At 66.1% G+C, this 16,429-nt stretch overlaps 3 protein-coding genes across 6 annotated transcripts; 2 read left to right on the top strand and 1 right to left on the bottom strand.

The window, feature by feature from the left end:
* Positions 1 to 287: 287 nt before the first annotated feature.
* On the bottom strand, positions 288 to 3,075 carry NIT1 (nitrilase 1). 4 transcript variants are annotated; one of them, XM_082072887.1, is made up of 7 exons: positions 2,994 to 3,075; positions 2,316 to 2,408; positions 1,961 to 2,206; positions 1,783 to 1,886; positions 1,576 to 1,709; positions 1,358 to 1,483; positions 288 to 571 (listed from the first exon to the last, which is right to left on the bottom strand). In XM_082072887.1, the coding sequence occupies exons 3-7, from the start codon at positions 2,191 to 2,193 to the stop codon at positions 302 to 304; spliced, it is 867 nt and encodes a 288-aa protein (XP_081929013.1). In that variant the 5' UTR covers positions 2,194 to 2,206; positions 2,316 to 2,408; positions 2,994 to 3,075; the 3' UTR covers positions 288 to 301. The 4 variants fall into 4 exon arrangements, with proteins under 4 accessions (XP_081929013.1, XP_081929014.1, XP_081929012.1 ...); XM_082072888.1 differs by having other exon boundaries at positions 2,980 to 3,067; XM_082072886.1 differs by having other exon boundaries at positions 2,976 to 3,057.
* A 25-nt stretch (positions 3,076 to 3,100) lies between these two features.
* On the top strand, positions 3,101 to 5,068 carry PFDN2 (prefoldin subunit 2). The gene is made up of 4 exons (XM_082072895.1): positions 3,101 to 3,199; positions 3,319 to 3,407; positions 3,678 to 3,801; positions 4,792 to 5,068. The coding sequence occupies exons 1-4, from the start codon at positions 3,134 to 3,136 to the stop codon at positions 4,960 to 4,962; spliced, it is 450 nt and encodes a 149-aa protein (XP_081929021.1). The 5' UTR covers positions 3,101 to 3,133; the 3' UTR covers positions 4,963 to 5,068.
* An 894-nt stretch (positions 5,069 to 5,962) lies between these two features.
* Positions 5,963 to 14,421, top strand: LOC309450396 (V-type proton ATPase catalytic subunit A-like; the record flags this gene model as incomplete). Its single annotated transcript, XM_082073231.1, has 14 exons — positions 5,963 to 6,044; positions 7,563 to 7,691; positions 8,353 to 8,567; positions 8,648 to 8,785; positions 9,191 to 9,342; positions 10,380 to 10,542; positions 10,618 to 10,726; positions 11,812 to 11,934; positions 12,029 to 12,143; positions 12,258 to 12,321; positions 12,934 to 13,137; positions 13,911 to 14,005; positions 14,078 to 14,249; positions 14,329 to 14,421. The coding sequence occupies 14 exons, from the start codon at positions 5,963 to 5,965 to the stop codon at positions 14,419 to 14,421; spliced, it is 1,854 nt and encodes a 617-aa protein (XP_081929357.1).
* Between the last annotated feature and the right edge of the window lie 2,008 nt (positions 14,422 to 16,429).

Raw genomic sequence — 16,429 nt, 5'->3', positions numbered from 1 at the left:
CCCCCCTTATCCGCTCATGGACAATTCTGCCACAACTCGCTGTAATTTCTGTGATTTCTGTATTTTTTAAAACTTCACTCTTAACGTCCCGTTCCCTGTGTAGCTTCGGGTTTCTCGGAATAAACAGCGACCGCAGCGCCCGCCTCCTTCCTTCCTTCCCGACCCCCTCGAGCGCACCCAAAAACGGGGGGGACGCCGAGATTTGGGGGGACACCCCTGTGGCAGCGGCACGGGGAGCCCCATGCGCATCCAGCTGCTGCGTTTTGGGGCGAAACGCTTCGAAATGGAGTGGATTTGGGTGTTAATGCATCGATTGGGGCGTCGTGGTGCCGTACAGGTCGTGGCGCCGGTGCTGGTGCACCGGGATCTGGCGGCGGACGTGCTGCAGGTACTCGAGGTCGATGTTGGCGTAGCAGAGCCCGGGGGTGTCGCCGCACTGAGCCACCACGGTCCCCCAGGGATCGGCCACCAGCGAGTGGCCGTAGGACACGCGGCGCTCGTGGTTCTGCCCCGTCTGCGCCGCCGCCACCACGTAGCACTGGGTCTCGATGGCCCTCGCCCGCAGCAGCACCTGGGGGGACAGGGGTGGTTTTCTTGTGGCCAGGAAGGGACCTGGGGTGGGTTAGAAGGGGGTGTTCAGTAGCTCAGAGAGGTTCTCCTGCCCCTCTGCTCTGCCCTTGAAAAAAGGGTTTAGTTCAGATACTATCAGGATATATTGGGGAACATATATATATACATAATGTAATATATACAGCCAGAGCACCCTGAGAACGCCCCATCTCGTCTGATCTGGGAAGCTAAGCAGGGTCGGGCCTGGTCAGTGCTTGGATGGGAGACCTCACAGATACACAGCCTGAGCACCCTGAGAACACCTGATCTGGGAAGCTAAGCAGGGTCGGGCCTGGTCAGTGCTTGGATGGGAGACCAGCTGGGGCCAGAGAGGTTCTCCTGCCCCTCTGCTCTGCCCTGGGGAGACCACACCTGGAATCTTGTGTCCAGTTGTGGCCCCTCAGTTCCAGCAGGACAGGGAACTGCTGGAGAGAGTCCAGCGCAGCCACCAAGATGCTGGAGGGAGTGGAGCATCTCCCGTGTGAGGAAAGGCTGAGGGAGCTGGGGCTCTGGAGCTGGACAAGAGGACACTGAGGGGGGACTCATTGCTGGGGATCAAGATGGAAAGGGGCAGTGTCAGGAGGATGGAGCCAGGCTCTGCTGGTGACAACCAGGGACAGGACAAGGGGCAATGGGTGCAAACTGCAACACAGGAGGTTCCGCTGGAAGATGAGAAGCAACTTGTTGGGGTGAGGGTGGCAGAGCCTGGCCCAGGCTGCCCAGGGGGGTTGTGGAGCCTCGTGCTCACCTCCCAGTGCGCGGCGCCGGTGGGGAAGGTGAAGGCCGAGGGGTAGGTGAGGATGTCGGCACCGGCGCGGCGCAGCGCCAGCGACAGCTCCGGGAACCGCAGGTCGTAGCAGATGGCGAGGCCGAGCTGTCGGGGACAAGAAGGGGACATCAGCAAGGACCACGCACCCTTGGGGGGCTCTGTGAGGAGCTTGGGGACAGCAGGCGACCCCCGTGTACCTTCCCGGCCGGGGTGCTGACGGGCGGCACAATCTCAGCGCCGGGGTTGGTGAAGCCGCTCTCCTTCATGGAGACGCGTCCCTCCAGCTCCACGTCACACAGGTGGGTCTTCCTATAGGCGGCCACCAGCTGACCTGGGGACAAGACGGGGGGACACGTTTGCATCGCCCGGTGACCCCGCTTGGCGGGGTTTGGGGGGGGTCTCACCAGCGGGGTCCAGCAGCGCGTGGCAGTTGTAGATGCGCTGGGTGGTGGCCCAGTCCTCGCCACGCTCGTGGAAGCCACCGAGCGACAGCCACACGCCGCACTCCCTGGGGACAACGCCACAGGGTCACCCGGGGGGTCCCGCAGGTGACACCGGCGTCCCGGCGGTCCCCGGGCGTACCTGGCCAGGTTGGCGTATCGTCCCATGATGTCCCCGTCCAGGCTCTCGGCCAAGCTCAGCGTCTGCGCCGGGTCGGTGCCGATGAAGTCGAAGCCCTCGGGGAGGAAGACGATGGCGGCGCCGCGTCCCGCCGCCTCCCGCACCAGCACGGCGCAGCCCGCCAAGTTCCGCTCCTTGTCCGGCGTCGATGTCACCTGCGCCACGGCCACCAGCGCCCGCGGGGGACGCGCCATGGGGCTGGGGGGGCTGTGGGACCAGGGGATGTTGGGGACCGCGGGGGCCACCTGAGGTCACCCCCAGGGACCCTGTGGGTCATTTTGGGGTCACTATGGGTCATCCCCCCCATCCCCGGTACCTGCCGGGGGTGGCGAAGCCGTGGGGACGTTGGGGGACACGATGGGGACCCGGGCGCAGGAGGCGAAGGGGGGGTCGGGGCAGCACCCGCAGCCTGGGGAGGGATGGGGGGGTCACGGCTGCTGCCCCCAGCACCCCCCAAGTGTCCCCCGAACCGCCCCAGCACCCCCGAACTACACTCAGTAGCCCAAAAATGTCCCCAGAACCCCCCAAAACTACCCCCAGAACCCCCGAATAACCCAGCATCCCCAAAACTGCCTCCAGAAGCCCCAAACTACCTTCAGTACCCCCAAATGCCCCCAGCACCCCCAAAATGCCCCCAGAACCCCCCAACTACACTCAGTACCCCAAAAAAGCCTCCAGAACCCCCCAAAACCCCAGCACCCCAAAGTGCCCCCAGCACCCCCCAAAACTGCCCCATTACACCCTAAAACTGCCCCCAGCACCCCCAAACCTGCCCCAGCACCCCCAAACTGCCCCAGGACTCCCAAACCAATACCCCAGCACCCCCAACGCCCCAGCTGCCCCCAACCCGCTCTATTTGCCCCAAACTCCCTCCCCGCACCCTCAGACCGTCTCCCAAGCTCCCCTCGCCCCCTGCACCCCCCCCGAACCCCCCAATTCCCCCCGGGTCCCCCATTTTCTCCCCCACTTTCCCTACATGCCCTGTTGGGGATACCGAGGGGACGCGGGCAAAGTCCCCTCCGGCCGCGCCCGCAGCAAAGATGGCGGCGGCAGCGCCGCTGCCCTCACGCAAGATGGCGCCGTTTCCGCTTGGTGCCGGAAGAGGCGGGGCTCGCCCGCTGAGGTGGGGGAAAGATGGCGGACGGCGGGAAGGGGCGGCCGGCGGCGGCCCCGGGGGGAAAAGCGCTGACAGCGGAGCAGGTGCGGGGCCTGGCGGCGGGAGAGCGGCCCTGGGGACGGCCCTGGAGCCCCCCGGGCAGCGGGGGAGGGCCCTGGGGCGTTGGGGGGCCCGGCCCTGTCAAGCGTCCGTGTCCCCGCAGGTGGTCGCCCGGTTCAACCGGCTGCGGCAGGAGCAGCGTGGCCTGGCGTCCAAGGCGGCCGAGCTGGAGCTGGAGCTCAACGAGCACAGGTGGGGTTGGGGGCCTCACCCTCCTCACCCTCCCCATCCTCCTCACCCTCCCCATCCTCCTCACCTTCCCCACCCTCCTCACCTTCCTCACCCTCCTCACCTTCCTCACCTTCCCCATCGTCCCCACCCTCCTCACCCTCCTCACCCTCCCCACCCTCCTCATCCTCCTCACCCTCCCCACCTTCCTCACCCTCCCCACCTTCCTCACCCTCCCCACCTTCCTCACCCTCCCCACCTTCCCCGCCCTCCTCATCCTCCCGCTCTCCCCAGCCTGGTGATCGAGACGCTGCGGGAGGTTGATCCCACTCGCCGCTGTTACCGGATGGTCGGCGGCATCTTGGTGGAACGCACCGTCAAGGAGGTGCTGCCGGCGCTGGAGACCAACAAGGAGCAGGTCAGGGACCCCCCGGGACCCCCAGAACCTCCCCACATCCTCCCAGAACCCCTTGAAGCTTCCTCAGGAACCTCAGACCCCCCCAAAGCCCCCCCAGACCCATTGGGACCCCCAGGAACATCCTCAGGACCCCCAGGTCCCCCTGGAGCTTCCTTGGGACCCTCAGAACCCACTAGGACCCCCAAGAACCTCCCTGGGACCCTCTGGAGCCTCCTTGGTACCCCCAGGACCCCCTGGGGCACCCAAGAACCTCCACAGAACCCCCTGGAGCTTCTCTGGAACCCTCAGACCCCTCCCCCAAAGCCCCCCAGGAACACTGGGATCCCCAGGAACCTCCCCAGACCCCTCTGGGATCCCCAGACCCATCCTGGGACCCCCAAGAACCTCTCCAGGATCCCCAGAACCCCCTGGAGCTTCTCTGGAACCCTCAATCCCCCCCAAATCCCTCTGGGACCCCAAAGAACCTCACCAGACCCCTCTGGAACCCCCAAGAACCTCTCCAGGACCCCCAGACCCCCCTGGAGCTCCTCTGGAACCCTCAGACTCCCCCCAATCCCTCTGGGACCCCAAACAACCTCCCTAGACCCTCCTGGTACCCTCAGAGCCACCCTGGGACCCCCAAGAACCTCTTCAGGACCCCCAGACCCCCCTGGAGCTTCTCTGGAACCCTCAGACCCCCCCAAATCCCTCTGGGACCCCAAAGAACCTCCCCAGACCCTCATGGGACCCCCAAGAACCTCTCCAGAACCCCCAGACCCCCCTGGAGCTTCTCTGGAACCCTCAGACCCCCCCAAATCCCTCTGGGACCCCAAACAACCTCCCCAGACCCCCCTGAGACCCCCCCTGGGACCCCCAAGAACATCTCCAGGACCCCCAGACCCCCCTGGAACCTCCTCGGGACCCCAAAGCCACCCCAGGACCCACTGAATTCCCCCAGATTCTCCCCAGGACCGCCCCCCCAGACCCTTTTTGTGCCCCCCCCCTCCCCAGATCAACAAGCTGCTGGAGACGCTGTCGCAGCAGCTGCAGGCGAAGGGCCGGGAGCTGAACGAGTTCCGCGAGCAGCACAACGTGCGGCTGCTGGGGGAGGAGGACGCGCGGCCCCCCCGCGACGGAGCCCCCGGGGGCAAGGGGGGCGCGGCCGGGGTGCTGGTGTCCTGACCCCCCCTGTTTCCCCCCCCCTCTAAGTGTCCCCCCCGCTGTGTTTAGTGCTGCTCCCAATGGGTTTTTGTTAAATAAATGTCTTTTTGTTTTGGTCTTTGGATAAGGGTCGAGTGTAGGTGCTGGGGGGCGGTGGGGGGCACCCCAAATGTTAGGGACATGTCTATAGGGGACACAGGGACCGCAGGAGGGGACGGGGACATGGTGGTGGCGTGAGGGAGGGTGCCCAGGGGACATGGGGGACGCAGGGATGGGGATGTGGTGGTGGCACCAGGGAGGTTGCATGGGGGACCTGGGGGACACCCGGACCCCCCAGGAGGGGACAGGGACCCCCCAGGAGGGGACGGGGACACTGGTGGCACCAGGGAAGGTGCATAGAGGACATGGGGACACAGGGACCCCAGGAGAGAGTGGGGACATGGTGGTGGCACCAGGGAGGTTGCACAGGGGACATGTGGGACACAGGGATGGGGACACGGTGGTGGCACAGGGGACATGGGGGACACAGGGACCCCAGGAGGGGACGAGGCTGTGGTGGTGGCACCAGGGAAGGTGCACAGGGGACATGGAGGACACAAGGATGGGGACACGGTGGTGGCACCAGGGAGGGGGCACAGGGGACATGGGGGACACAGGTGACACAGGGATGGGGACACGGTGGTGGCACCAGGGAGGGGGCACAGGGGATGTGGGGGACACAGGGACCCCAGGAGGGGACGGAGACACAGTGGTGGCACCGGGGAGGGTGCACGGGGGACATGGGGGACATGGGGGACACAGGTGACACAGGGCTGGGGACACGGTGGTGGCAGCGGGGAGGGCGAATGTCACCGTCACCCTGAGCGCGGCCAAGGCCGGCGCATGCCGGTGTGCGGCACCTCGGTGCGGCGGTGCCGGGGGGGACCAGAGGGGCCGTGTTGACTGTACACAGCCCCCGCCCGCCGCGTCACCGGCACCCGCCCCATATAACGCGGGGACACGGGGCCGCGCTGGGGACACCATGGCGGGGAGCGGGGCAGCGCGGCTGGCGGACGCCGAGCGGGAGGGGCTGCTGGGGGCCGTGCACGGCGTCTCGGGGCCTGGTGACACGGGGACACCGGCGGGGATGGGGACGGGGGGGTTGTGGTTGGGGACAGGGTTGGGGACAGGATTGGGGACATGGGGGGTCATTGTTGGGGACATGGGGGTTGTGTTTGGAGACAGGGTTGGGGACATGGGGGGGTCATTGTTGGGGACATGGGGGTTGTGTTTGGAGACAGGGTTGGGGACATGGGGGGGTCATTGTTGGGGTCAGGAGGGTGTGGTTGGGGACAGGGTTGGGGACATGGGGGGTCATTGTTGCGGACAGGGGGGTGTGGTTGGGGATAGGGTTGGGGACAGGATTGGGGACATGGGGGGTCATTGTTGGGGACATGGGGGTGTGGTTGGGGACAGGGTTGGGGACATGGGGGGGTCATTGTTGGGGTCAGGGGGGTGTGGTTGGGGACAGGGTTGGGGATAGGATTGGGGACATGGGCGGTCATTGTTGGGGACATGGGGGTTGTGTTTGGAGACAGGGTTGGGGACATGGGGGGGTCATTGTTGGGGACATGGGGGTTGTGTTTGGAGACAGGGTTGGGGACATGGGGGGTCATTGTTGCGGACAGGGGGGGTGTGGTTGGGGGTAGGGTTGGGGACAGGATTGGGGACATGGGGGGTCATTGTTGGGGACAGAGGGGTGTGGTTGGGGACATGGGGGGGTCATTGTTGGGGACAGGGGGGTGTGGTTGTGGACAGGGTTGGGGACATGGGGGGTCATTGTTGGGGACAGAGGGGTGTGGTTGGGGACATGGAGGGGTCATTGTTGGGGACAGGGGGGTGTGGTTGGGGACATGGGGGGGTCATTGTTGGGGACAAGGGGGGTGTGGTTGGGGACATGGAGGGGTCATTGTTGGGGACAGGGGGGGTGTGGTTGGGGTCATGGGGGGGTCATTGTTGGGGACAGGGTTGAGGAGAGAGTTGGGGACATGGGGGGTCATGGCTGGGGACAGGGTTGGGGACATGGGGGTGTCACTTTTGGGGACAAGGTTTGGGACATAGAGGGGTCATTGTTGGGGACAGGGTTGGGGACAGATTTGGGGACATGGAGGGGTTGTGTTTGGGGAGGTGGGAGCTGGCAGGGGGGTGGTGATTGGGGTTGGGTGGCCTGTCCCCCCAGTGGTGACGGTGACCGTGGCCTGTCCCTGCGGTGGTGACGGTGACCGTGGCCTGTCCCCACAGTGGTGATGGTGACCATGGCCTGTCCCCACAGTGGTGACGGTGACCGTGGCCTGTCCCTGCGGTGGTGACGGTGACCGTGGCCTGTCCCCCCAGTGGTGACGGTGACCGTGGCCTGTCCCCCCAGTGGTGACGGTGACCATGGCCTGTCCCCACAGTGGTGATGGTGACCGTGGCCTGTCCCCCCAGTGGTGACGGTGACCGTGGCCTGTCCCTGCGGTGGTGACGGTGACCGTGGCCTGTCCCCACAGTGGTGACGGTGACCGTGGCCTGTCCCTGCGGTGGTGACGGTGACCGTGGCCTGTCCCCACGGTGGTGACGGTGACCGTGGCCTGTCCCCACAGTGGTGACCGCCACCCGCATGGCCGGGGCCGCCATGTTCGAGCTGGTGCGCGTGGGCCACGCGGAGCTGGTCGGGGAGATCATCCGGCTGGACGGGGACACGGCCACGCTGCAGGTGTACGAGGAGACCTGTATCCTGCTGGCCTTGTCCCCCCCGTGTCCCCATCCCACGCTTCCCTGTCCCCTGCTGTCCCCCCCATCCTCTGCTGTCCCCTTGTCCTGTCCTCCTGTCCTTCCAGTTCCCCCCTCCTGTCCCCTCCCTGTCCCTCCCACTCTTTTCTGCCCCGTTGTCCCCAGCCCTCCTGTCCCTTCCCTGTCCTCCCTGTCCCTTCCCTGTCCCCTCTGTCCCCTCCCTGTCCCCCCTGTCCTGTCCCTTCCCTGTCCCCCCATCCTGCCCCATGGCCCTGAGACCCTTTGTCCCTTCCCTGTCCCCTCCCTGTCCCCCAATCCTGCCCTGTCCCCCTTGTCCTGTCCACTCCATCCCTTCCATCCTGACCTGTCCCCTCTGTCCCCTCCCTGTCCCCCCTGTCCTGTCCCTTCCCTGTCCCCTTGTCCTGCCCTGTCCCCCCATCCTGTCCCTTCCCTGTCCCCCTTGTCCTGTCCACTCCGTCCCTTCCATCCTGCCCTGTCCCCTCTGTCCTTTCCCTGTCCCCCCATCCTGCCCCGTCCTGTCCTCCCCATCACCCCTGTCCTATCCCCTCCCTGTCCCCCTGTCCCTTCCCTGCCCCGTAACCCCCAGCCCCTCGTCCCCTCTCCGTCCCCATCTCCCGAGCGTTTCCTGAGCGGTGCCAGCCGGGGTGCGGGTCGGGGACCCGGTGCTGCGCACGGGGCAGCCGCTGTCGGTGGAGCTGGGCCCGGGGCTGCTGGGCTCCATCTTCGACGGGATCCAGCGCCCGCTGCGGGACATCGCGCGCGACACCGGCGGCATCTACATCCCGCGCGGCACCAACGTCCCCGCGCTGCCGCGCCACCTGGCCTGGGACTTTGTCCCCAGCAAGGACATCCGGGTGCGTGTCCCCCCCACCACAGGGACACCCACGCCGTCCCCGCTGGGGTCCCGTGTCCTCACGGCCACCCCCCGGCGCAGGTTGGGAGTCACGTCACCGGCGGTGACATTTATGGGACGGTGATGGAGAACTCGCTGCTCCAGCACCGCATCATGGTGCCGCCCCGCAGCCGCGGCACCGTCACCTACGTGGCACCCCCTGGGCACTACAGCGTCACGGTAAGGGCGGGTGGCGGGTCCCCTGTTCCTGCTGTCCCCGCTGTCCCCTGTCCCTGCTGTCCCTGCTTTCCGCTGTCCCCTGTCCCCGCTGTGCCCACTGTCCCCTGCCCCCGCTGTCCCCGTTCCCGCAGTCCCCTGTCCACGCTGTCCCCTGTCCACGCTGTCCCCTGTCCCCGCTGTCCCCTGTCCCCCCTGTCCCCCCTGTCCCCCCTGTCCCCCCTGTCCCCCCTGTCCCCCCTGTCCCCGCTGTCCCCGCTGTCCCCTGTCCCCGCTGTCCCCCGTCCCCATTGCCCGCTGTCCCCCGTCCCCATTGCCCGCTGTCCCCTGTCCCCCGTCCCCATTGCCCGCTGTCCCCTGTCCCCGCTGTCCCCTGTCCCCATTGCCCGCTGTCCCCTGTCCCCGCAGGACGTGGTGCTGGAGCTGGAGTTCCAGGGCCAGGCGGAGCGGCTGACGATGCTGCAGGTGTGGCCGGTGCGGCAGACGCGGCCGGTGGCCGAGAAGCTGCCGGCGTGTCACCCGCTGCTGACCGGCCAGCGCGTGCTGGACGCGCTGTTCCCGTAGGGACGGGGACCGGGACGCGGGCGGGAGGGGCACGGAGATGGGGATGGGGATGGGGACAAGGGACAGGGATGGGGACAGCATGGGGATTTGGGACAGGGATGGGGACAAGGACTGGGGATGGCGATGGGGACAGGGATGGGATGGGATGGGGGATAGGGATGGGGACAAGGGTTGGGGATAGGGGGTGGCAATGGGAATAAGGGACAGGGGATGGGGACAGGAATGGGGTTGGGGACAAGGGTTGGAGATGGGATGGCAATGGGAATGAGGGACAGGGGATGGGGACAGAAAGGGGTTGGGGACGGGATGGGGATTTGGGACAGGGATGGGGACAAGGGTTGGGGAAAGGGGATGGCAATGGGAATAAGGAACAGGGGATGGGGACAGGAATGGTGTTGGGGACAAGGGTTGGGGATGGGATGGAGATGGGAATAAGGGACAGGGGATGGGTATTTGGGACAGGGATGGGGATGAGGGTTGGGGACAGGGGTTGGAGATGGGAATAAGGGACAGGGTTGGGTCGGGGACGAGGGTTGGGGACGGGAATAAGGGACAGGGATGGGGCTGGGAACGGGATGGTGATTTGGGACAGGGATGGGGACAAGGATTGGGGAGAGGGGATGGCAATGGGAATAAGGGACAGGGGATGGGGACAGGGATGGGGTTGGGGACAAGGGTTGGGGATGGGATGGAGATGGGAATAAGAGACAGGGATGGGGTTTGGGATGGGATGGAGATGGGGATAAGGGTCAGAGGATGGGGATTTGGGACAGGGATGGGGTTGGTGACAAGGGTTGGGGACAGGAGATGGAGATGGGAATAAGGGACATGGCTGGGGGACAGGGGTGGGGACAGAGAGCGGGGTGAGGGACAGAGATGGGAATGGGGACAGTGGGGATAGATGGCAGTGGGGACAAGGATGGCAGATGGGGATGAGGTTGGGGACGGTGACAGCAGGGCTGGGGCCAAGGGGCGGTGTTGGGGGTCTGCAGCCATCACTCCCCTGTCCCCCCGTGTCCCCGCGTGTCCCCAGGTGCGTGCAGGGCGGCACCACGGCCATCCCGGGCGCCTTCGGCTGCGGCAAAACCGTCATCTCGCAGTCGCTCTCCAAGTTCTCCAACAGCGACGTCATCGTCTACGTGGGCTGCGGCGAGCGCGGCAACGAGATGTCCGAGGTCCTGCGGGACTTCCCGGAGGTGGGGACACCGGGGGGACCCTGCGGTGACACCGGGGCGAGCCGGGCACTGCGGTGACGGTGGCGCCGTCCCCAGCTCACCATGGAGGTGGACGGGAGGACCGAGACCATCATGAAGCGCACGACGCTGGTGGCCAACACCTCCAACATGCCGGTGGCGGCGCGTGAAGCCTCCATCTACACGGGTGAGCGTGCACACGCGTGCAACCGTGCTGCTTGTGCACCCGACCACGTGCGCGGGAGGGTGGGTGCTCAGCAGGGTGCGCACCAAGCGTGCAAGGGGCTGTGCTGAGTGTGCCAGGGTGCACAGCGAGTGCGCAAGTGTGCACAACAAGCGTGCAAGCTGTGTGCACAGTGAGCACTGGAGGGTGCACAGTGAGCGTGCTGGGGTGTACACTGAGTGTGCAAGAGCACACAGTGAGTATGCAAGAGTGCACACACAGAGCATGCCAGGGTGCACACCAAGTGTGCAAGAGCACACACTGAGTGTGCCAGGGTGCACGCTGGGCACGCAAGAGCACACACCAAGCGTGCCGAGGTGCACACCGAGTGTGTAAGAGCACACACTGAGTGTGCCAGGGTGCACACAAAGTGTGTAAAAGCACACACCGAGTGTGCAAGAGTGCACATTGAGCGTGCCAGGGTGCACACTGAACATGCAAGAGCACACACCGAGTGTGCCGGGGTGCACACAGAGTGTGCAAGAGCACACATCGAGTGTGCCGGGGTGCACACCAAGCATGCAAGAGCACACAGTGAGTGTGCAAGAGCACACATCGAGTGTGCCAGGGTGCACACCAAGCATGCAAGAGCACATACCGAGTGTGCCAAGGTGCACACTGAGCATGCAAGAGCACACAGTGAGCGTGCAAGAGCACACACCGAGCGTGCCGGGGTGCACACCAAGCATGCAAGAGCACACACCGAGTGTGCCAGGGTGCACACTGAGCATGCAAGAGCACACAGTGAGTGTGCAAGAGCACACACCGAGTGTGCCGGGGTGCACACCAAGCATGCAAGAGCACACACCGAGTGTGCCAGGGTGCACACTGAGCATGCAAGAGCACACAGTGAGTGTGCAAGAGCACACACCGAGTGTGCCAGGGTGCACACTGAGCATGCAAGAGCACACAGTGAGTGTGCAAGAGCACACACCGAGCGTGCCGGGGTGCACACTGAGCATGCAAGAGCACACAGTGAGCGTGCAAGAGCACACACCGAGCGTGCCACAGCGCACACCGAGCGTGCAAACCACGTGCCGCCGGCGCAGGCATCACGCTGTCCGAGTACTTCCGCGACATGGGCTACAACGTCAGCATGATGGCCGACTCCACGTCCCGCTGGGCCGAGGCGCTGCGCGAGATCTCGGGGCGCTTGGCCGAGATGCCGGCGGGTGAGGCCCCACCCCGGGGACCCCGCTGAACCCCCGTTCCCCCCCCCACCAGCCATGGGCCCGCGGTGACGTGGTGTCTGTGTCCCCCCCACAGACAGCGGGTACCCGGCGTACCTGGGCGCGCGTTTGGCGTCTTTCTACGAGCGCGCGGGGCGAGCGCGGTGCCTGGGGAACCCGGCGCGCGAGGGCAGCGTCAGCATCGTGGGCGCGTGAGTGCGGGGGACATGGATGGGGGGCAGTGTTGGGGACCCCCCCCTCCACATCGCATTGACCTCCCATCCTGCTCACTGCCCCCCCCCCCCCCTGCTCACTGTCCCCCGCAGTGTGTCCCCACCGGGAGGGGACTTCTCGGACCCCGTCACCTCGGCCACGCTGGGCATCGTGCAGGTGAGTGGGGCGCGGGGGACGCCCCGTTGTGGCACGGGGCCCCCCCTGGTGTGTGGAGTATTGTATCTGGGCAGGAACAACCCCAGGTTCCAGTATAAGTTGGGGAACAACCTGTTGGAGAGGAGTGAAAAGGGACCTGGGGACAGCAGGGGGACCATGAGCCAGCACTGGGCCCTTGTGGCCAGGAAGCCAATGGGACCTGGGGTGGGTTAGAAGGGGGGGGTCGGTAGGTCAGAGAGGTTCTCCTGCCCCTCTGCTCTGCCCTTGAATAAAGGGTTTAGTTCAGAAACTATAAGGATACACTTGAGAAACATATATACATATATATAAAATATATTCAGCCATAGCACCCTGAGAATGCCCCATCTTGTCTGATCTGGGAAGCTAAGCAGGGTCGGGCCCGGTCAGTACTTGGATGGGAGACCAGCTGGGTCCAGAGAGGTTCTCCTGCCCCTCTGCTCTGCCCTGGGGAGACCACACCTGGAATCTTGTGTCCAGTTGTGGCCCCTCAGCTCCAGCAGGACAGGGAACTGCTGGAGAGAGTCCAGCGCAGCCACCAAGATGCTGAAGGGGGTGGGATTCTGTTGTTCTTGTGTGTGTGACCCCCCCCAGGTGTTCTGGGGGCTGGACAAGAAGCTGGCGCAGCGCAAGCACTTCCCGTCGGTGAACTGGTTGATCAGCTACAGCCGGTACCTGCGGGCGCTGGAGCCCCATTACGAGCGGCTGCACCCCGAGTTCCCCGCCCTGCGCCGCCGCGCGCGGGAGATCCTGCAGGAGGAGGAGGAGCTGGCGGAGATCGTGCAGCTGGTCGGGAAGGTGGGATATGGGGATGGGGATGGGGGTAATGGGATGGGGTTGGAGTTATGGGGTATGAGACATGGGATGGGGCTGAGATGAAGATGGGGAGACAGGATGGAGATGTGGGATGGTGATCAGGATGGGATGAGGATATGGAATGGGATTGGGATGGGAATATGGGACATGGGATGGGGATGGGATGTAGATGGGAAGATGAGATGGGATGGAGATATGGGATGTGAGTTGGCGATCAGGATGGGATGGGGATATGGAATGGCATGGGGACATGGGACATAGACACATGACATGGGATGGGGATGGGATGCAGATGGGAAGATGGAATGAGATGGAGGTGTGCAATGTGGGATATTGGATGGAGATTTGGGATGTGGGTTGGCAATCAGGATGGGACGGGGATATGGAATGGAATGGGGACATGGGATGGGGATGGGATGCAGATGGGAAGATGGGATGGGATAGGATGGGATGTGGATATGGGATGGGACAGAATTGGGAGTGGAGATAAGGGACAGGATGGAAAGGGAAGATCTGGGATGGAGGATATGGGATGGGATGGGATGTGGGACAGGGGTTGGGATGGGGACGTGGAATGTGGGATCTGGGACAGAGGATGGGGATGTGACGGGTGGGACAGGAGGGGTTGGCGATGGAGATGGGGGGGAGGATGGGATGGGGGATGTGGGATGGGGGGCGATATGGGATTCGGGATGAGAACATGGGATATGGGATGGGATGGGGACAGGGACACCCCAGAGCTGTCCCCCCCACAGGCGTCCCTCGCCGAGGCCGACAAGGTGACCCTGGAGGTGGCGAAGCTCCTCAAGGACGATTTCCTCCAGCAGAACGGCTACTCCTCCTACGACAGGTACCCCAGCCCCCCAAATCCCACACCCCCCGCACCCCCTGCACCCCCCACCCTCACCCCCCCGCCCCCCAGGTTCTGCCCCTTCTACAAGACGGTGGGGATGCTCCAGAACATGGTGACCTTCTATGAGCTGGCGCGTCACGCCGTGGAGGCCACGGCCGCGGGCGAGCGCCGCGTCACCTGGGCCACCATCCGCGAGAACCTGGGGGACATCCTGTACCGGCTGAGCGCCATGAAGTTCATGGTGGGTGTATGGGGCGGGGGGGCCCTGAGCACCACCGGGGGGGCGCGTGGTGATGCCACCCTGTCCCCTGCGTCCCCAGGACCCGGTGAAGGACGGTGAAGCCACCATCACGGCCGCATTCGCCCAGCTCAACGAGGAGATGCAGGCGGCGTTCCGCAACCTGGAGGACTGAGGCGGGGCGGGGGGGGCAGGAAAATGGGGGTCATGGGATTTACGGGATGGGGGGGGTCCCGCCCTCAGCCTAATAAATGGTCCTGGGGCAGCTCGGCCTCCAGGCGTGGTTTCCCTGCAGCGGATGGGACCGGCCGGTCCCCCCCCGCGGGCGCTGGAACCGGAGCCTCATTTTGGGGGGGACCGTGGGGGTCCCTGTCCCCCTCCGGCCGGTGGGAAAGGTGGGAAACCCGGGGGGGGCAGCGCCTTGAGGGCCGGGGACCCCCCCGCCAGCCCCAGCGGGGATCGTGTGGAGTGTCCCTTGTCACCCCCCCGCCCGCCCGCAGTGCCGCCCCCGCCCGCCCCGTCCCCCGCCCCGTCCCGCCCCCCGGAGCCACCGCCCGGCGATGTGGGTCCTGCTGCTGCCCCTGGGGCTGGGAGCGGCCCTGGCCCCCCGCGGTGGGTCCCGGGGGCGTCCCGAGGTCTGGGGGTCCCGCGGGGGTGCGGGGGGACCGGGGGGACCGAGGTCTGGGGGTCCTGCGGGGGTGCGGCGGGGACAGGGGGGTCCCGAGGTCCGGGGGGGCTGCGGGAGCTGGAGGGGCTCGGGGCGGGGGGAGGACATGTCGCTGTCGCTGTCGCCGTCCCTTCCCACCCCCCTGTCCTCGTCCCGGGCCCGAGCTGTGTGGTGGCTGTCCCCGAGTGTCCCACGGGGGCGAGTCCCTGCCATGACCGCGCCGTGGGGCGGTGACGGTCCCCATGGTCCCTCAGCAGTCTCCCCTCCGGCCGTGGGGCGGTGACGGTCCCCAGGGTCCCTCAGCAGTGTCCCCATGGCCGTGGGGTAGTGACGGTCCCCATGGTCCCTCAGCAGTGTCCCCATGGCCTTGGGGCGGTGACAGTCCCCAGCGTCCCTCAGCAGTGTCCCCAGGGCCGTGGGGTGGTGATGGTCCCCATGGTCCCTCAGCAGTGTCCCCATGGCCGTGGGGCGGTGACAATCCCCATGGTCCCTCAGCAATGTCCCCATGGCCGTGGGCGGTGACAATCCCATGGGTCCCACACCAGTGGGGACTCACACTGGGTGGGTGCCAGTCCCGGTGACAGTCCCCGTTGTCCCCAGGCCGTGGTGACCCCTCGCTGGGCTGCGGGCTGTGCCACAGCCCCCACCGTGCCCGGGCACAAGCCAACGCCACACTGGGTGCCACTGTCACCCTGGGGTGTCCCGCGGCCGGTGTCCCCCTGGGCCGGCTGCGGGCCGAGCGCTGGTACTTCTCGGGTGACACCGCGGGCGACGCTGTCACCGTCTGCAGCCAGAACCGCGGCCACCCCCGCTGCCACCCGCCCTACGGGGACCGCGCCGCGCTGGTGTCACCCCCGGGACCCCCCGAAACCCCGCGGGGGCTGCTCCTGCGGGGGCTGCGGGACGGGGACGCCGGTACCTACAGCTGCCTCCTGCTGGGCGATGACGATTGTGCCTGCGGGGAGGTGACACTGCGGCTCGGGGAGGTGACACTGCGGGGAGGTGAGCGGGGAGACCCTCACCCCGGTGTCAGGGCTGGGGGGGGGGGGCAGCAGGAGCCCCTCACCCCGGTGTCGGGGCTCAGGGGACGTGGCAGCCGCTGATGTGGGTCCCTCTGTCCCCCCCTGTCACAGGTGTCCCCTGCAGCCCCCCCTGCTCCAGGGCCGCCCCCCGCGGCAGCTTCGGCCTCATCCTCCTCCTCCTCCTGCTGCTGCTGTGACCCGGGGGACGCGTCTGCGTGTCACCGTGCACGCGTGTGGCACCAGGGGACTGACCCCCACCCTGGGGGAACTCTCAGTGTCCCCCGTGTCCCTTTCCTCTCTGTCCTCCGTGTCCCCAGTGCCCCTGTCGCCATCCCTGCTGGCCCTGTCCCTGGTGTCCTCATCGTCCCTCATGTCCCCAGTGCCCCTGCTGTCCCCAGTGTCCCTCTGCCTCCAGTATCCCTGACCCTGCTGTCCCCAGTGTCCCCTCTGTCTCCAGTATCCCCGTGGTGATGGCACCTGCTGTCACCAGGGAG

The sequence above is a fragment of the Streptopelia decaocto genome, assembly GCF_964273445.1.
Source record: "Streptopelia decaocto genome assembly, chromosome: 26".
Classification (NCBI taxonomy): Eukaryota; Metazoa; Chordata; class Aves; order Columbiformes; family Columbidae; genus Streptopelia; species Streptopelia decaocto.
The sequence above is the reverse complement of the archived record's forward strand: the minus strand, read 5'-3'. Positions and strand labels throughout refer to the sequence as shown.

Bases quoted from the DNA above. Each gene is read 5' to 3' on its own strand.
- NIT1 (XM_082072886.1), bottom strand. The intron at 1,887-1,960 runs GTACGCCCGGGG...CGTTGTCCCCAG, and splicing joins CGATACGCCAACCTGGCCAG to GGAGTGCGGCGTGTGGCTGT. The intron at 1,484-1,575 runs GTACACGGGGGT...TGTCCCCGACAG, and splicing joins TCAGCACCCCGGCCGGGAAG to CTCGGCCTCGCCATCTGCTA.
- PFDN2 (XM_082072895.1), top strand. From the start codon at position 3,134: ATGGCGGACGGCGGGAAGGGGCGGCCGGCGGCGGCCCCGGGGGGAAAA. The intron at 3,200-3,318 runs GTGCGGGGCCTG...GTGTCCCCGCAG, and splicing joins AAGCGCTGACAGCGGAGCAG to GTGGTCGCCCGGTTCAACCG. The intron at 3,802-4,791 runs GTCAGGGACCCC...CCCCCTCCCCAG, and splicing joins TGGAGACCAACAAGGAGCAG to ATCAACAAGCTGCTGGAGAC.